This window comes from Zophobas morio, unplaced genomic scaffold (assembly GCF_036711695.1).
Source record: "Zophobas morio isolate AGI-343-1 ecotype UQ-CSIRO unplaced genomic scaffold, CSIRO_AGI_Zmor_V1 ptg000465l, whole genome shotgun sequence".
Taxonomy (NCBI): domain Eukaryota; kingdom Metazoa; phylum Arthropoda; class Insecta; order Coleoptera; family Tenebrionidae; genus Zophobas; species Zophobas morio.
This window is the reverse complement of record NW_026972568.1, coordinates 72754-92238: the sequence shown is the minus strand read 5'-3', so window position 1 is coordinate 92238 and position 19485 is coordinate 72754. Positions and strand designations below refer to the sequence as shown.

At 32.4% G+C, this 19485-nt stretch overlaps 1 protein-coding gene across 1 annotated transcript; it reads right to left on the bottom strand.

The window, feature by feature from the left end:
* Nucleotides 1–1616: 1616 nt before the first annotated feature.
* LOC135120978 (uncharacterized) lies at nucleotides 1617–6709 on the bottom strand. The gene is made up of 8 exons (XM_064045296.1): nucleotides 6662–6709; nucleotides 6468–6599; nucleotides 6188–6272; nucleotides 6060–6140; nucleotides 4054–4132; nucleotides 2735–2777; nucleotides 2337–2452; nucleotides 1617–1665 (listed from the first exon to the last, which is right to left on the bottom strand). The coding sequence occupies exons 3-8, from the start codon at nucleotides 6244–6246 to the stop codon at nucleotides 1663–1665; spliced, it is 381 nt and encodes a 126-aa protein (XP_063901366.1). The 5' UTR covers nucleotides 6247–6272; nucleotides 6468–6599; nucleotides 6662–6709; the 3' UTR covers nucleotides 1617–1662.
* Nucleotides 6710–19485: the final 12776 nt, after the last annotated feature.

Below are 19485 nucleotides of genomic sequence, written 5' to 3'. Positions count from 1 at the left end.
AATTTTAAAAATTTAAATTAAATCATTTGGCAGAAAAAAAATATTTTCACGTTATTTTTGATCTTTCGGCACGATTGAGCGAGTTAATATACAGAGATTGTATTAGAATATAAAGTTTAAGCCCGCTAATTTGTTTAATTTTAAGGATAGGAGTTAAAGTTCTTTTTGCCCCCACTTTTGCTATTTTATGAAAATATTATTTTTATGCTATGCAATTATTATTAATCTGCTTGTGAGAACTCTTTTATTATCACAGATTGTTACTATTAAAATTTAGGCAAAATTTTTAATTAGTCTTTACCTGCGTTCGACGTTACTCTTGATAATAATCATTTGTTTACTTTAATAAATTCGGTTTACTCTTAACATACATAAAATTAACCAGCACTTTATGTTGTGTATTTCCTGCGTTTTCTGACGTATTCGGCTCTAAAGATTGTTAGTTTTATTACCTTCTTTTTCAAACTTTTTAAGCCGGTCTACTGACTTAAAATTCTGCTAACAAAGACATTCTAAAAGTAGGCTTTGCTTATAAACTCTCGGCATAGAGTTCTACCTTTTGAACGTTTTACGCATTTTTAAAGCCCTTTATAAATTAAGTAAGGGTGTATTTAATTTTATTTTAATCGCAGATTAAATTAAAATTTGTTTAAACGCATTTTTTCGCAGTTGTTAAGGAACTATACTTAATATGTTGTAGTCTAATTTACTTAAGAGCTTCCGAAAATATTTCACTCACTTGCCGTAAATTTTATTCAATCCTTTTAGTTTTTACTAAAATAACGATCCCTGTGACAGTATCAACTACTTCTGCAATAATTTTTTATAAAAAATTGATAGCTCCCTACGTAGTTAAGTTAAGCATTTTTTTTACATTGCTAGGCTTCCTTCGAGTAACCTCTAAGAAATCAATAAAAACCCTTTGTGACGAGGTTTGAAATGCACATTTTCGTTACAGTAAATATGCGAACGGCCTTTAAAAATAAAGGGGATTCTACCGTCTACAGTTTGTAAAAAGTTTTGTTAGTGTATAATACTAAGACTTATATTTTAGTTTACATTTAGCATTCATACTATATATTATAATAGCGAAGAAACTCTTTATTAATTTTGCTTTGTTTTTTAACGTAAAAAATTTGCTTTAATAATCTTTTTCGCGTTGTCTGCCTCTTTGATGTCAAAATCTGTACAGTTTTAAAAATCCGTTTCACTTCTTAAAACATGGGCGAAGGCTGTTTGCTATACTCGGAAACTTGAAATTTTACATGTTTCTATAAAAGCAAAGCAATTCTAAGTCTAGAAAAATAAAAAAAATAACACTTTTTACTATTAGAAATCCGGGTGAACCTGATATAAATATTTTTATTAAAAAGAAAAGTAGTCTCTTCTATAAATGTCTTTGATGTAATTTTTTAGCGTCTAAATATACCGTTCCTCGAAATACTCTAACCAGGTCAGTTAGTGCTGGGCAGGAAATTTAATTACGTAATTGTTTGGCGTTTTGCCAAATCAGAAGCCAATCATGTTTGATACCCTACCACGCCAAGAAATGGTCGCTCTCCTTAAGGAAGCAGGAAATTTTTTATGAGAGTATCATATCATAACATATCCTCTTACCTTTTTAAAAGATTAAATTATTAACTCCATTTCGTTATAAGCAATTTACTATTAAATATATTGATAGTGGTCAATATTGGGTGTTCAACAATTTTTTCTTGGGGGGAGGGGGTGAACTCGAACCGGAGCGATTGGAACTCTTAATCTGTTAGAATTCCCTTTAAGTCAAAGTCAAACAGATGCCACCTTAAGGGGGCTGATGGATGTAGGAAGAAATCTCTCTTCCCTTACTTCTAATTGTTCTTCTCTCCCTTTCCCTCTCTTTTTCTCCTCTTCTATTTTCCCCTACTCCCTTCTCTGCCCCCCACCCTTAACCTTATTTAAAAAGGTTAACAATCTCGATTAATTATTAATTTAATATTGTTGTTTTTGTGCGTATATTAAAACATATACCATCATATAGCAATCTATATATTAAAATTAACTGCTCTTGAGAGAGTATACTTTAAACGGTTACTTAATCTTTTATAAGCTATTCTCATATGCTCAGCTCAAATATTGAAGTTTTTGGTGTATAACTTTTATTATAAAGTATTAATATAACAACTTTATTTGTGTTTGCAAGAAATCAACTTTTGTATGTTAATATTTAAACGCCTGAATATATGAAAATATATTTTACTAGAAGTAAATTACTTTGTTTAGAAAAAATTTAATTTTTAAGGTAAAAAAAATAAAAGCAAACTATGAGTTATTTTTAAAAATTATAAAGAAAAAACCTTTTTAGTAGCGCAGGAAAAGTATGGCGAGGCGCCCTCGAGGGCTAAAGCCTTTACGGAGTGAGAATACTCCTTTTCTTGAATTCTTGATTCTCTAAATTGCTCACGCTGATCTACTATTTTATTTTTATTTAAAAAAAATTAAAAATTTAAGATGATAAATATTAAACAACTTTACTTTTTGATTGGAAAAAATCGTATAAAAGATTATAAAGGCTTTATATAATAAAAGAATTCACGTTTTTATTCAGTAAAGTTGTAAAATATTTCCATTAACTTTTAAATAAAATTAAGTTTTTCTCTCAATATAAACACTTTTTGGGTAGACTTAAATAAAACTTGTAAAAAAAAGTAAAAATTAGATAAATTCAAAAAAAAGATCCATTTTATGAATTTACCTTCACGTAGAAATAATTCTTTTATGCTTTCTCTTTCAATTTCCTTTATATATAAATAATTATAAAATCTTCTAAATTTAAAATAGTAAATTTAAAGTTTTAAAAATAATAATCATAAAGTAAAAAAAGTACAATTATAAATCGTAAAAAACTAAATAAGTTAAGTTAATGTAAATAAAGTTTTTTATAATAAATATAAAAAGTATTTAAAATAATAATTTAATCCAAAATGTTATAATATTTTTTTTTTTCAGTAAAGTTTGTTATTATAATTAAAATATACGCTGCGATAAACAAAAACTTCTAATTAAATATTAAGAAATATTAAAAATTTTAATAACAAGTTTTTAAAAAGTATTGTAAATGCAAATTCTAATAGAAAAAATATTAGAAAAATTTCTATAAAAATATAAAGATTAATAATTAAAATTAAAGTCAAGAGCAAAAATTTAAAGTAAAAGATAACAAGAGATAATTAAAACAGTAAAAAGTAAAGAAAAATAGATAATTTTGAAAAGCTGAAATAAATAAATTAGTGAAATACAAATTATTAAAATAAAAGAAAAGGCAAGCAATTCTTGTAAGTAAAAGTTAGACTATAAAAAAGTCATAATAATATAAATAATGAAAAAAAATTCTTTAAAAATAAATTAAATCAAAATTAATTATAAATTATAAAACGTTAATTTTTAAGTAAGATTATATCAATAATAAACTTTAAAATAACTTGAAAAGTCAATATAAACTTTTTATTATTAATAATGTAAAATTTACTTATTAATAATATATAGAAAAGAATTATAAAATAAGAAAATCAAAAATAATATATATTTAGCGATTCCAATAAGATAGAAAAACTATCAACGATCTACTTCAAAATAGTAAGTCAGTGTAAAGTATATAACGGCTAAAAATAGTAATAACTAAGTTACATTAATATAATAATCTCAACTACTTTAAATTTTGACCTGAATTAAATTTAAGTAACGATTTAAAAAGTAGACCTCTTAAATCTGTAAAAAAAATATTTTGAACTGTAAAAGGAATTATACATAAAGCAAAATTACAAAATTAATTTAAATCATAAACAAAAACTCCGAGAAAGTATATAAGAATATATAAATTAAAGTGTAAAAGGAATGTTAAAAAGAACGATAACAAAAATAATAGTAAATTTGAGTAAATTCTAAATTACTGCATTAAAATTTACTAATAGTGCAAAATTATATATAATTATGACTAATTTTTTAAAAAAAGTATAAATAAAATTAAAAATATATAAAAAAAGTAAACAGAATTTACAGATAAGGCAAAGTTACGTGCATCTCGTCTTTATTATTGTGGCAGTAACTCAGTTTTAAAAGTGGATGTTCCTTTAATTTCTGCCCATTCCAAAGCCTTGAACATAATAAAATTCATAAAAAACTAAAAAAAATATTTGCAAAAAGTAAATTTTATAATTTTTTTTAATTAAAAATTAGCTTATAGTAAATAGAAAATTTATAAAAAAATTAAATAAAATCAATACAGTAAAACTTTATTATTATGATTATACATAAAATAAGTAATAATACAAAAAAAAGTTGATCAAAAAATAATATAAAATCAATATATATAAAATTCCTTTAAGTTTTAATTTTAAACTTCAGATTTATTAAAAATTTTAAAAATGCTTTGAATTATTAAAGTCTGTAAAGTATTTTCTATTAAATTTATTGTTAAACATAGTAAACTTAAAAGTTTATAATATACTTATAATAAAAGTTATTATTTATAAAAGTAAATTAAAATTAAAATAAATTAAATTAACAGAATTAATTATTAAAAACTAAAAGGTTATATTTTAAAAATTTATATAACGTTAATTATAGAAAAAAATAATCAATATAAAAAAGTTATACAATAAAATACTAAATAATAATATTATATAAAAATAAAAAGTGATTTATAAAAATTTTTAATAAAATTTAAAGAGGTAAAAAGTTTTGTTAATTCAAAGTTTAATTAATTCGTAAAATAATAAAAAACTAGAAATAAGGTTCATGTAGTTAATATTTATATAATAACATTACTGATTTGATTTTAAAAATTAGAATATATCGATGCTTTATAAGAATAATTAATTCAGTTAAAAATTTATTGTGTGCTGAAGATTCTAAGGTATAAAAAAATCTATTCATCCTTATTATAATATTTAATAAATTTAGAAACTTGATCCCAATCAAATTAATCATAACAAATAAAGTATATAAAAGTGAAAACCTAATAAAAAATAATTTAAAAAATTAAATATATATAAAATGAAAATTACGAATTATTATAAGTAAAAGTATTATAATTATAATTTATTATAAAATTAATAAATTAGAAAGATTTTATAATTTATTTGACTTTCATTAAAGATAATAAATTTTAAGTAAATTTATTATTAAATTAAAATTTTTAAAATTCAATTTTTCTTTTGTTATTCTAATTTTTGTCTTTTTTCTAATCTTTTTAATACCTAAAAATCATAATAACTCAAGCGAAAAACGTAAAAAGTTATAATAGTTATATATAAATTTTTAAAATTTTCCAAAATGATAAGTAAAACAGTTTTGAGAAATATATAAAAGTTGATAACCCCAATTTTAGATTTAATTAAATAATTTTATCCCAAAAAGATTATAAATTCTTTATATCTTTATAATAATTCATTAAAAATTGAAACAACACATCAAGCTGATAAATTTTAAGCGTGTAGCAAAAGTTATTAATTATTTTAAATGTAATTTACAAATATAAGAATTAAAATAATTTCCAAATATATTTTGCTGTAAGATAAACTTTGCATAATTTTAAATAACTCAATTTGTAAAAAAAATTAATTAAATTAAAATCTAAAGTTATTATGTAAATTCTATTAACATTTAAAAACTTTTATTATAAAAAATAATATAATATATTTATTAAAGATCTTAACAACTTTAAAATATGTAAAAAAGTAAAATCAACAGGAATATTGTTATTTCTAATTACAAAAGCATATAATAAGTAAATCCAAAAGTAAGTCAAAATTTCTGAAATTTTTTGCTAGTAAAAATAAGTAAAGTATAATAAACATTTAAATTATAAGTGAAAAAAGTAAATCTTAAAATGTACAACGATGTTTAAGCAAAGTACAGAAAGGCAAAAAAAAAGTTAAATTATAAATGTTAATATTTTTAAAATTTTAAGTTGGGTTAAAAAAATATTAATTTACTTCTTTTTCTCCACATTTAAAAACTAAATAAAATTATAAAATATAATAAATTAAAATATTAAACAGTTGAAGGATATATTGAACCATAAAGGAGTACAAGAAGGCACAGAAACGTGAGTTAGTTTTTCAACAAACTTAGATTCTGAGTGCTCCATAGAATTAAACCTGAAAAAAATTTTATAGATTGTAAATTATTTTGATCTTTTAAAAACCTTAAAAACTCATTAATTCTAGATGGAGCATCCCATTTTTGAATTTTTCTTAAGCACATTACTAGAAGCCCAGTCACTTGAGTGCCTATGAATAACAATTTTAACTGAAATAATAGATATTGAAAGGGTTAAGCAATAATGCTTAACTAATTAATATTATTATTTTTATGTAAAATAATATCGATAAATACTTCAACAAGTTAGCAAAAGGTTTTTTTAACGTTGCGATTAGTTAAAAAGAAATACTAATAAAATATCGTATAAATAAGTAATTTTTTACCTTCAAGGCAATGTAGGTATAAAGGATGATTGGCACTGTCCAAAATGAAATATATAATTTCACAGACCGTCTCAATAGTCACAGTTATCTCATCTTTAAAAGGTTTTATTTGGAAGTGCACATTGTCTATTTCTTTACAAAAAGTTATTATGATATATATTACTCTTCAGGTCGCAAAAATAAATTAATAAAACTTTGACTATGACAAAAGTTGCTTAAATCTTGACAAGGAATTGCGGGCGTCAAGGAGAGAATGGTTTTTAATTTTAAACGTTTTAAAAAGGAAAAATTCTGGTAAAAAAAAGTTAGCTTTATAAATTTAAACTGTAAACATATAGCATTTAAAGAAAGGAAGTACTAAGAATATTGAGCACTGAAAAGTGAAATTTGCAATAAATTTAATTATTTCCTACATATGAAGTAGGATATGCTCCACGGTAAAGACCATCTTCTACCATTGAAAAGCGAAAAGGGGGCACTACAAACTGGTTGCTTTTCATTTAAAAAAGGAGAAAAGGCTACCTTTTCTATAAAAAGCAGTTAGTTCCTACGAAGTCCTTGCTTAAATCTATAACTATATTCCGTTTTTTAAGGAGAACGTTTTCGAAAAATTCATTGAACACTAAGTGTTCGAGCGAGTCAACAAAGTTTGAAAACTCGAGCTCATAAATACAATGGATCCCCTACTTAGCTTCACATGGGGCTTATTATCATATGGTGTAAAGGTCTCAGCCCTTCTTTGTTCTTCTTCTACAAGATTTTATGGTGGTAAACTGCTGTCTCAGAGTATACCTAAAAATTAATACTTACTGAGCCTTTTAAACCATTAGAGGGGACTATGATAGCTAATATAAGTAGTCTCAACAATAGTTCTAAAAAACTTCCATGTAGAATCTCATTCTTTGCAGCGGATCGACTACAAACTTCTCTAGAAGCGAGTCACGTGAATGGTGGTTTCGCGCCCTACCTCAAAGTTGTGATTAAGTTCCTCTACCTATAAACATTTAGCGTGCTCAGTTACTTGTTCGTAAAGGGTGGTGGCATTGCATTTAAAGGCTATCAACCGTTTTATCTGAAGGTCAAGGTGCAGAGTAGTGACGTGCCGCAGTTTGTTTTATTGCACATGAACCGGAGGTTATTAACGGTAAGCCAAGCATTCAAGCAACGGACACGTACATTATAATCGGCTGAATGCATAATTCATGCAAACTTCAGCTCTTGTTGTACGGTAGAAAGTAAAACATTTGAGTCGCCACCCCAACCTGTTTTCAATATTTGGTCCATATTGATGAAGTTTATGGTAACCCTTATTTAGTTCCTTGGGCCACCACGGAACTTACTTGTTAAAGGTCAAGGCGGAGTACAACTGTGTTTTTTCGTCTTAAATAGCTTCTTGCTGTGCGTCACATATAGAAGCGGTCTTATTGATGGCATTAATCAGCTAAATGATGAACTGGTAGATCAACGTATCGTCCGTGTATAGGGGAACCCGCATGTTAAGAGAATAACCTCCAAAAGTAGATCACAAATATAAGTGCATATAAAAGAGGGGGAGAAAAGATAATTTTGGGTACGCAACCGCTGTAAACTGCCGTAGCAGTGACAGGTGACGGAGCAGAACCTCTCACACTCTGAGAGCGCAGCCATCCTTGCCTGACTGAAGCACAGCTTAAAGATCAGGTGGGATCGAAGGGACATGCAGCATATATGCAGAATTTTATACTGCAGTCGACCCAAAGTTTTCTCGACGTCAAAGAAAAGTGCGCCAGTTGCCTGTTCGTCGCCTATCTTTATTTCCACGCTCACGTTCTGCTCTTTCTTTGGCAAACCTGGGTCTCCATTAACTTTTTTGTTGCTAACATTTTTTTGAAAACTGTAGTGTTAGAGATAATTCCATCAAATTTTCTAGTACCGTTGTTACTGCTATTATTACTAATTCATATATTATTGCTACTTACATCCAAAATCTTATTTTACAATTATTATTAATAATAACATTATTACTTTCAGTACTGCTGCTCTATTGCTATCCTTTGTAACATTTTTTTTCAATTTCACAAATCGTTAATTAGATAGGGATTAGAATAAAAACTAATAGCACTTCCGATAGACTAATTTTTTTTTTTTAAATTGAAGCTACCTTCTCTTAACCTTTTTAAAGTTCTCTGTTATGAGTTAATAGGTTTAAAATTATCTCCTGACCATTAACCTGCAAGAGAGAGAAATCCAAACTTTAAAGTTGCTTTTTATTTTTAATTAAATGTTAATCATAATATGAAACTAATACCATTAATACTAAAGAACAACTAACTTAATAAAACTACTTAAATTGTAAAAAGATAATCATATTAGATTCAATAAACTGCTTAGCAGTCTACAAATTCATGAACTATTTTCAAGTTTTTCTTTTAAGTTGAATTCCCACTTTAAAAAACTAAACCTTTCATCTCTAATTAAAAAAAAGTAATAAAATATTGCACCAAGAAATGAGTCATCTAGATTAATGATAAAAACAGTGTTTATTAGATTAACATATTTTTTTTATTGCAATAAATAAAAACTTTTGGTATAGCTAATAAATATAGTCGAACTGAAGTGTCGCTGCATTTTGTTTTCCTTTTCCTAATGCTACTTCTTTGATTTTGTTCTCGTAAATTATACCTCAATTGAAAAAAAACGGATTACATTAAAAATTTTTTTAAAGCAGAGAGGTTGATGAATAGCAACACTGGTTAGAATTGTTCTTCGTAACAGTATTTTAAGTATGAACCCCATGAAGCTTGGACATCAATCAGTCGTGGCAATGGCAAACCCGTTACCACTAACTCGTGAACTTTGGTTACAAAGGCTAATTAATTTGGCAATACTGCCGTTTAAGAAAGGTTTATAACATATAACTACTAATTAGTGAGTTATACGAGTGCCTTCTCGGAGGAGGGAAGGCGTAAACGGAATTAATGGCGTTAGCTTTTGCTTTAGTATATATCCCAACTATTTTTTACGGTAAAGAGATGAGCTTCTCACAATACTTTATAATTAAAAGTCTCTGGCTAACGTGGACAGTGTCCCTGACGACATCCATCGAATTGGGTCTAGTGGGTTATATATATTTAGTACTTCTATTTATATTGCGCGGAGGCCGCCGGTGTTCTCGCGATCTAGTTGAAAAATGAGGTTCGAGTCTGGGGCAATGTCCTACTTTAATAAAAATATTACTAGTACACTACATAGGGCCCTACTTCAGTTTAAAAGTTATTAATTTTTTTAGTTTATTATACAAATACACCTACATAGTTTTGTTACCATTATAATCTGATCCTTATTTTCTGTCGGTGCCGTTGCAAAGAGTTTACTGAGAATTAGATATTAGCAATACTATATAAAGAAACATACATATCGCTAAGAAATGAAACTAACAAACGTTGAAAAAATATTTAATAGACTTGTTGCTTTCTTAAACTGGCAATAACTATTCTAATGACCTAAGTTTATTAAAGATTATTTAGTACAGAAACTAAGTATTATTTACTAATAAAACTAATTCAGCGACGCCCCCCAAAGCAAGAAGCAGACCACCCCATAACCACGTGATAAAAAAAGATTTTCAAGCCGTCTCTGGCTACTTTACATAGAAAATTTTCAACTTACCTCTACATGCACTTACTAATTTTATTTCTCATGTACAAGGCATCAGCAAGAACAAAAACTAGTATTTTACAAAAAGGAAGTGTTTAAAGCTTTGTCACGATGTGGTTTTTACTCAAAGTCTAAAAACAGACTACTAAATTTTAAATAAACAATTAGACATGCGCAATGGCTAGAAAATTCAATATTTCTCATATGCGTTGTTTCATTCTGCTTCTAATTTAATGGAGCTTAACTCGGATATTCTGTGTTATTTTGTTAAATAAAGTAACAAGCAATAAATTATCCCTGATATATCTTTTAAAAATAGACCATTATAAAACCCTAAGTTAAAGGTAAAGGGCTTTAAAGAAATGCTTTTTTTGATTACGTAGCCAACCTGGGCTAAAACTTTAAAAGTTAAAAAATAAATTAATAAAAACTTGTTGCCCTCCCAAACACCCCTTTCCTGAGGTTTAGCCAAATATTTTCGCTGTTCATTGTAATAACGCATTAACTTAGAAGTGTCACTTTGTCTCACAAGATTAGGGTATGCAATCCGGCACGGGATTGAGCTTTGTGGTTTCGCAGGATTCTCGAGTCGAACTCGCTGGATCAACAAAATTTACTTGTTTTTCTAGTTTTTGTTACAGCCTGTAATGACAGGAATAAAAAATTTTTAACTTCTATTTTGCTAATTTGAAGGTTCTCTTTATATTATTAACTACAAGAGAAAAAAATTGAAAAGAAAAATTATAGCTGAAAAGATCTTATCCTACTTAGAAGTAATCCATTCCTTAAAAAGTAGCAACATTTCAGAAACCACCAAAAAAAATTTTGAAAATTATTAATGAAAAGATAAAATGAAAAAACATCAAAGGGGTTAATTAAATTTTTTTTCAGTGGGTAAATTAATGATTTCAAAAATAGGATTTTAAATAAAACTAATGTCTAAGGTGTCCTCAATCATACGATAATGAACGTTTACATTTAAGTAGCGTCGGTTTCTTTTAGAGGTTCATTCGTCTAACATTAATGAAAATCTACGATAAAGGTGTTATAAATACAATTGAAATAAAATGAAATGGAAAAAAAAAATTACCTATGATTTTGGCGAAGCAATGCAAGAATTGCCTCAACGTAGTTTTCATATTTCATTACTATATTTCTAAGTATGGGCTGGATCCGGTAAACTATGTCCCGATTTAGCGTATAACTTCCTTAAATCCGTCGAGAGTAATAAATGATTTAAATTTTAATGCAACCATTCGCGTTATCATCATCTCAGTACTTTCGTTTTTATGGGACGGAAAATAATTCTCCAGATCCCTTTTTTTTGGTCGAACGAGTGATGTCGGCTCATCAAAATCGTCATTCGGATTTATTTCCAAATTCGGTCCCTTCCAATACTACTGGACGGCGTTAATTCCTTTGTAATTTTTAAATCGATCATATGAACGGAATTCAAATGAGTACGTGACCCTTTTATCGACCTAGCACTCAAGTTTATAACTCCGGAACATTTTTTGCACGAACATCCTTTGCATTTTGCGGTTTTTTTATCCTTACTTTTTAAAAAAAATTCCAGGGGGATGCCGGGCCCGGAACCACTTACTCAAAGTAACTACTTTCTTTTTTTTTCGCTCATCGTAGTAAAAAAAAAAAAAGAAACAAAGCATCCGAATATGGGTTACAAGTTTAATTATAAGTCGAAAATTAACGAAATTGTAAGTTTATTTCGCATGTCTTGAAACTGCGGAGACTATAATCTTTTGGTTGTTTGGCCTCTATATACATCACTATTCAGAGTGTATATTGATAACTTTACAGTTCAGCAACCCATGAGCCGTTCTATAGCTTCTGAGGGTTAAGGTTCATGTTTTTAGTAAACGAAAACTCTTTGTTGCTATAACTGCTTTAGCCTTAAAGACCTCTATTATGAAAAGAAATTAATCTCTTGAGCTAAGACATAATTTAAGAAGAAAATTATAGTGGTCCTCTGGCACTTGCTCCTATTATACCCCTTTAAAAATAAAGGTTACTATACAATTGAGAACTCTATCAATCTTTGGGGTTTTTTATTAAATAGAATTTGCGCTGAAAGCTAAAAAATTGAGAATGCGGATTCACACTGATCAGTTAGATAGTAAGAGAATTGATACTTTACGGACTCTCTTAGCTTGACCTCTAACCTTAACTCATCATTTGCGGACGTATCTTGAATAGGAACGCTCAAGTATTATAAGAAAAAAAAATGAGATTAATGGGTTAATTTTCTTTAAATTAAAAGTAAAGGGAACTCACATATTGGATTTTAGGCAAATAAAGGTAGGTTCTGCAACCCCACCCTTTCTTTGAAAGCTCTAAAGTTAATTTTTAAAATTAAAAGTAAATTACCTTATAAGGTTCTTATTTGCGAAAATAATGGTGCTAATCTTACTTTACTTACCCCAGAAATGAGGAGGACAGGACTTATGCCTTTTTATAATATTTAAAATATTGTATATATATCTTTTTATATGCCGGTTGTTATAACCTGGGGCTTAAAACTATCTTAAGGCAAAATAGGTTAAACATTTGTTAACAAAAAATTTCCGGTTTTTACACAACAAGCACAATCCGCACAGAGCTCGAGTATAATAATACTTTAACAAAGCGGAGTTAGAATTCAAGTTGGTTTTCTTTTATCTAGCGCAACTGTTAGCTAGAGTTCTGTTCAATTATTTGAAGTCAGTTCTTATCTTTGACTACTTAGCTTTCCAATTTAAGCTTTAGTCACTTTTCCCGTAATGCCATATGTTGTTTTAACTCATATTTCTCGGGTAATTTACTTTGAAGATGCTTGGCACCCTATAGGGCAGACTAATTTTATTAATTTTATTTACAAAGCAGACCAAGTCTTAAACTAGCAGACAACTGTATTAGCTTGTAACCTTATTGAAATGAAGGAAAACAACGCAGTTGATGGTCAATCCAGGGCATGCATTGTAAAGTTCCTACGCTTAGTGGGATGGTTTGGACGCGTTTCTACCCGTTTTTATGCAGCGATGAGTGTGCTTAAAATAATTCAAGTTGTGGAATAGCCAGGTCAGGCTAAAGAGTATCCTTGCATACAAATTAAGGTCCTACTGCCTCAATTGATGGATCGAATGCGTAAGTGGACGAGCCATATGTCAGGAACATTAAATATAAGCACAGCTTTGTAGCGAAGGGGCTACATGATTTTGCGTGCAGAGTGCGTAGTTAGTTGTCGAAGATAAGATCCCTATCCCCGAGTACGAAAGGGAGGTCGAGGCATCGCTCTTGTGGAGTTTCCAGGTATTGTTGCGGACGCTAATATATTAATTAGGGTGTTTTCCTTATGCGTACGCTGCTGTGTCATCGAAATAAAGTGCGATGCCTGTGTGTTGGTTCTCAGGGGTCGAAAATGTTATGTAGTATAGAGCGAAAAGTAAAGAAGGAAGCATGGACCGCTGCGGTAAGCGGACCGGGCTGCGAACATCGCAGTGTCGACACAAATATGAAAGACGAATAAAGAACCTTATATAGGGCCCGTGAGACACCCATCATATGCAGGTTATGCGGAAGGCGTTCTTAAAAAATTTGGCACCTCTGACTATCTTAAAGTTAAAGCCATAAGTTATCCTATCTACGAGACGCAGTAGCTACTGTGTCACAGAGTGATCGCGTCTGAATTCTAACAACGCATCTCAATCCTCCACGAACGCCTTCAGTCGGCGTATTACAACAGCCTCGAGAGTTCTTACGACTGTGAAGAGAAGCTGACGGGGCAATTTTTTCTAAGATCTGCTATAGGCCTGTAATGCCCTCGACAACAGCACCAAAGTGGGAAGTAAACACAGTTGACAACGAAAAGCTTATAAGGTAGATTAGATGACACATCACAACCGCAACAACTTAATTTTTATTACCTTATGGAAATGCGCTTAATGCCGAAGATCTCCACCCTTGGAAAGTACATAGGAGCTAAGAGAAAAGGACTCGGTTGGTTTGAGTTGATACTCTTCTGGAGTAGTGTACTTATAACTGTAGTGTGGTAAGTTAGGTTTCGTAGTTTTGCACTATCTTTTAATGTGGACCCAAATTCCCTATATTTACGATAGCTTTGTATATGAGAAAGCGTAAGTCCTCGTGATTAAACCCGTGGGCATAGCTTGTTTGAGCTGAAAAGTTAACCCTTCCGTTACTTAGGGTAAATATGGATTTTCTTTTTGTTTTCAGTTAATGTGGTCTTCTATGTATGCTCCCCGTACTTAAGTTAACCTCTTGTAATTTCTGGATTATTTGCCAAGACTCCGCAGTTTTTGTATTTTGAAATTTAGGGTTTCACCCAAAGTGCTCTTTTGCATTAGCGTATTACTTTTAAAGAGGCCCATGACTTTTTTTAAAGCAAGCCACTCAAGAATCGGTCAAATACTATGGATTCAGAAAGCAACAACCACTAGTTTGGGCTTTTAGGCGATCAATTAAACAGTTCACTCTATCCAAAGTCCTGAGACACTTTCTTCTGGTTTCATGCGCCAGTTTTGTTGCAAGCAATATTATGTTTAGAGCAGACTCAGTTGCATTGCACAATAACTTCACTTAGTTAATAGGCATGCTTGTTTTTTATTCTACCTCACCTTTTTCTCTTGTACTTGTCTTACAACTGAAAACAAACTTTAGTCAATACAACTTATAATTGTATTCCATGTTAGTGCCTTTTTCCTATGATCTGTAAAGTTAGGGACATAAAGGGCTTCCCCCGCTTCCTAACCGCTCAAATATGATTTGATTTGAAGTTCCCAGTTTTGATAGCTTTCATAAGCTTTCAGTTTATTAATTGCAGTAAATCCCATTTTATAGCAACACTACTTGTTACTTTTAACTATTAATACACTTATTAAACTATTACTTCTTAATCGTTAGATCTAGGAACTCTAAAAACTATCTATTTTGTTGACATTCCCAACAACTAGATTATTTAACCAATTAATAGGAAGAGCAACCTATAGATGATTAATAAATATTTACGTGCTAATCCTACAGATTTAGAATTTATAACAATTAATTTATAACAGTTATCAATAGCTATTACACGGACTAAAGCAGAACAAAAATAACAGACGTAGAGAGACAAGGCAGGGAGCAAAAAAAACCTCATTCTCTATCTTTTTTTTTATTAATATTTTTGCGGAAGCTTGGTAAGTCGAGCGCGGACAGCTTAGTCTTGGTTCGGGCGCAAGTAGGCGCCCATACATCTCTAGAAGGAGTATCAAGAACTTTCTGATTTATTTAGAGGGGTCAACTAATAAAGGAGAAAAAAAAAAGGGGACCGGAGTTGTTTTATTATATTTATTAATGACAGTTCCTAGTGCTCGATCGAGTTAAAAACTTCGAATACTCGAGTTCTCATCAGGAGTTATCGCAGATATATTACTAGTAGCATTCAGGTTTCGTTACTTTTTTACATTAACAAAACAAGTAACAACTAACGCTTAAGCGCCACGGGGACGGCGATAACGTGCCCGTCCCATGACTCGTAAATAAGTTCGCTCACCAGCGGGCGGTTAGTGCGCCTGGTGAGCTCGTCCTAAAGGACTACGGCATGAAGTTGGAAGACTAAGAGTTCAGCTGAAGGCCCGGTGAATAGCATCATTTCGCAAAAACCACGGCGCCTTTGTCAGAACACGCAGCAATTTGTTCTGTCGCACTTGAAGTGCCGACGCTATCGAGGTGGAGTCGTAGGTCCAAGCAGTGGATGCGTACGTCATTAATGGTTGGAGGTAAGACAAATACAATTGCCGTTTGTTTTCTCAGAAAAAGCTTACTCTTGCCGCAAAGTAAAGGATAAAGCGCCTTGGTGACTGCCTTGACCTTCGCCACTACATAGTCCACGTGAGGTCGCCAGGCAAATTTGTTGTCGATGATGATCCCAAGTATTTCGCTTGAGAACAACATGGAATCTTCACACCATTGAAGGTTAAGGGCATCAACAAAGGGACGCGTTTCTTTGAAATTAATATAGCTTTGCTCTTTATCACATTTATAGTAACCCTCCAAATCCGCACCAGACAGCAAGCGCGTCAAAATAGCGCTGTATAGGCTTGCATAACAAGGCGGGAGACTTCGAAGAGGAATATACTTTCGTATCACTAGCATAGAGGGGTGTGTGTGTGGTTCGGATGGCAAGGGCACGTCGCTCATGTAAAAAATTTGCAAATAAAAGGGACGAGAGAGGGGATCCCTGAGAGACACCTGCTGTCAGAGATTGAAGTGGCGACCGGATGTCTTCCGCGCGCTCTCTAAAGAGGGGACCATCCAGGTATGATTTCAGCACGTTATAATGGCCGTGAGGGTCGGATTCCAAATGCAATTTGTACAGCAGACCTTCATGCCAAACTTGCTAAAATGCTTTTCAACGTCAAGGAGGACAGCGCCTGTTGCCTTCTTATGATTAAAAGCGCAAGTGGTTCATTCAGTTAAGCGGAGGAGCTGCTGGGTCCTTGAGTACCCTTGCCGACATCCAAACTGAAACTCCGGTAAAGCTTTCCAAGCGTCAACGACCTCTAAGACGGAGCAGTAAAATGGCCTCACCCACTTTACTGGTCGCTAACAGTAGGCTGATGGGTCGGTACTTGCAAGATGCTGATTCCGGTTTAAGTTTTTTTTTAGTAGTATCACAAAGATCGCCGTCTTCCATCGAAACGGAAAGGCGTCAAAGAGCATAGAAAAATTTGAGGAAAAGATAATGCATCCCTATTAATGGCATTTTCTTCAGCATCTCATCGGTGATGCCATCGGGCCAGGCTCTATACGTTTAGGTAGCGCTTCAACGATTGTTTGCACCTCGTCAACAATAACTAGATTAAGTGGTTCGTAGTTAACGAGGAGGTGTAAACTCAGCTAAGGGAACGCATCATGAATAGCAGTATAGTGAGCAGCTGGCACTTGTTGGATAGCAAAAACATCGGCGAAAAGCGTAGCTTATCTCCATCACCCTCGGCCCTTATATTTCCTTCACGAGGGGGCGGTAGTGGTGCAAGCCCCCTATTTTTGATCTTTTTAACAAATTTTCAAAAAGAGGAGCGGCTGCTGCCGCCTGATTCTGATATACGATGCAGTTTACTCTCCCGTTTATTCTTAAAATGGACCATTAGCTTTTTTCTAATGCACTTCTGAAGTCGATCAAGCGCAAGTTTGTCTTCGGCTCTCTGCGACAATATGACTACTCGAATTAGACGTCGACGTTGGCAGATAAGTGTCTTTAGTACGTCAGGCAGGCGATTGGGGCGGTGCCGGTACTTCACCAGTTGTCGTGGCAGTAGTGTAAGTCATGTTCAGTGCGGTTTCGAAAAAGGCAGCAGCATTATTGAGAAGGGCGGGCGTGGACGGTAATGACGGACACAGAGGAAGCGTTGTTTTTAATATATGAGCATATTTTTTCCGAGTAGGTAAAAATACGGGTAATGTACTTTGGTGTGTCCTTCTCATTCCTAAATCTAGAATAACTGGGGTGTGAGGAGGACAGTCCGAGGAGCACTTCAATTGTCGTAGAGAGACGTAATAGCTTAAAGTATGGCAATATCCATCACCTATATTGTGCTTGTAGTCGCCTAGTGTGGGGCTGGTGGGAACCTAGCACGCATATCCCGTGCTCATCCGCATAGGACTCAAGGATGCGGCCATTCGAGTTCTCGGCTCGACTGCCGGGCGCTTGCAATTAAGATCCCAGCACAAACAACGGAAGAGGCAATCCCAAGGATGTCGCCCCAATCGTCGAGCGGAAGTAGCTTCCCAGGGGATTTCCAGACAGCGATTATAGACACGGGCCCTGGTCGGCCATACATAGGGAATTTCCCACTTCTTCGACACCTTGTAGAGCTAGTACAGGTATCGAATGATGTCGAATACTCCCTTTCACCAAAACAGCTACGCCCCCGCCGCGTGCATCAATTCTGGCTTGGCGATACGTAACAAAGTTGCACAAATTTAATACGACGTTAGGAAGGAGGTGCGTTTCGTTGATGGCGCACACACCAATCCTTTTTCTTAGTAACAGCTCCTAAAGCTCGTGCTTCTTACTCTGGGAACCATTTGCATTCCAGAATAGGAATCGAATGTGGCGGCGCGCCATTGACGTAGAAATCGATGCAAAGAAATTCCAGTCCTTTTACAGTTTCGAACATGCTGGATAAATTCGTCGTAAAAATTGCTATTACCCGTCGTATTGACGGCTACGACTGTTCAGCTTTCGCAGTAGTAGTGTGGCCAGGGGCTTTAGAACCTAACTGGATATTGAGCAAATCTTGAAGGTTCTGTCCTCAAAAGAGACGCGTAAGAGAAGCGCAAGAGACCCTCGGGATAGTGGTATTGTTCGTAGTTGGCGCCGAAGAAATAAACTTTGCGGATTAGCTGTATGCCTTACGCGGATAATATTTGCAGCCTTAAAAATTAGCGGTATGGGCCTCACCACAATTCGCACATCTAGCAGGGGGTCCCGTGATTTGGTACAACCCGCGGCCAAATGACCTTCTCCGCATTTAACGCTTCGAGGTACCGCAGCGCAAAAGTTTGCAGAGTGGGCAATTTCTGGTTTGTTTTATTATGAGCGATCAATCTTTTTACATACCTTTACAAAAGGTTGAAGAATCATTACCATTAATGTATATTTGTTTTGATTATATTTGATTATTCGAATAAACATTAATTCGGTCCTGTTTAAAAGATGTGTAGGAATCAGTAATTACCATATATGAATATAATAGATATTTAGTTTACATAGCCCCCTAACAAAATGTTTATAGTCGCGATTACATTGAAAATAGTGGTTTATGAAGTTTTTAATTGACCTTTAAATTATAGTTTCTCTGTAGTTTAGTTTTGTTTAGTGTATCTGTAGGTGTTTTGCGTATATTTCATGATAAGGTGTAGTACGTGGTTAGTTTCCTCGGCATCACCCACCGCAGTACAAAGTACGTTCCAGGAGATTTGACTTCTCAGATCGGACGGGTTAAAGTGTTTTTCGCCAGTGCACTTCCCACCCTCCTTATAAAAAATAGCTATATATATATATGGTGCAGTTAGAATCTTTCCAAAGATATTATTTTGTACCCTTTAACATAATAATTGATACATGATTATTTTTGTTACCACGGCGCCGAACAACGCTAAAATTTGACGGCTATTCAGTCATTGGTACCTTGAGTAAAGTGGAGTCAGTTCATATACCGCGCGCTGATGAGTGACTAATTTATTAACAGGTATCATAGTTTCATAACACTGAATACCTTTCCTGACACTATCGTTTACTTAGAAAACCTAGCACCCACCTCCCCACTTTCAAATATAATTATACACTTAAGAACAATAGTTTTTTTTGGAGGGCGCGTAT

Coding starts and splice junctions, on each gene's coding strand:
- LOC135120978 (XM_064045296.1), bottom strand. CDS start 6,246: ATGTGCTTAAGAAAAATTCAAAAATGGGATGCTCCATCTAGAATTAAT. Junction 6,141..6,187: donor AGAATTAATGAGTTTTTAAG/GTTTTTAAAAGA, acceptor AATTTTTTTCAG/GTTTAATTCTATGGAGCACT. Junction 2,778..4,053: donor ATAATAAAGACGAGATGCAC/GTAACTTTGCCT, acceptor TTATATATAAAG/GAAATTGAAAGAGAAAGCAT.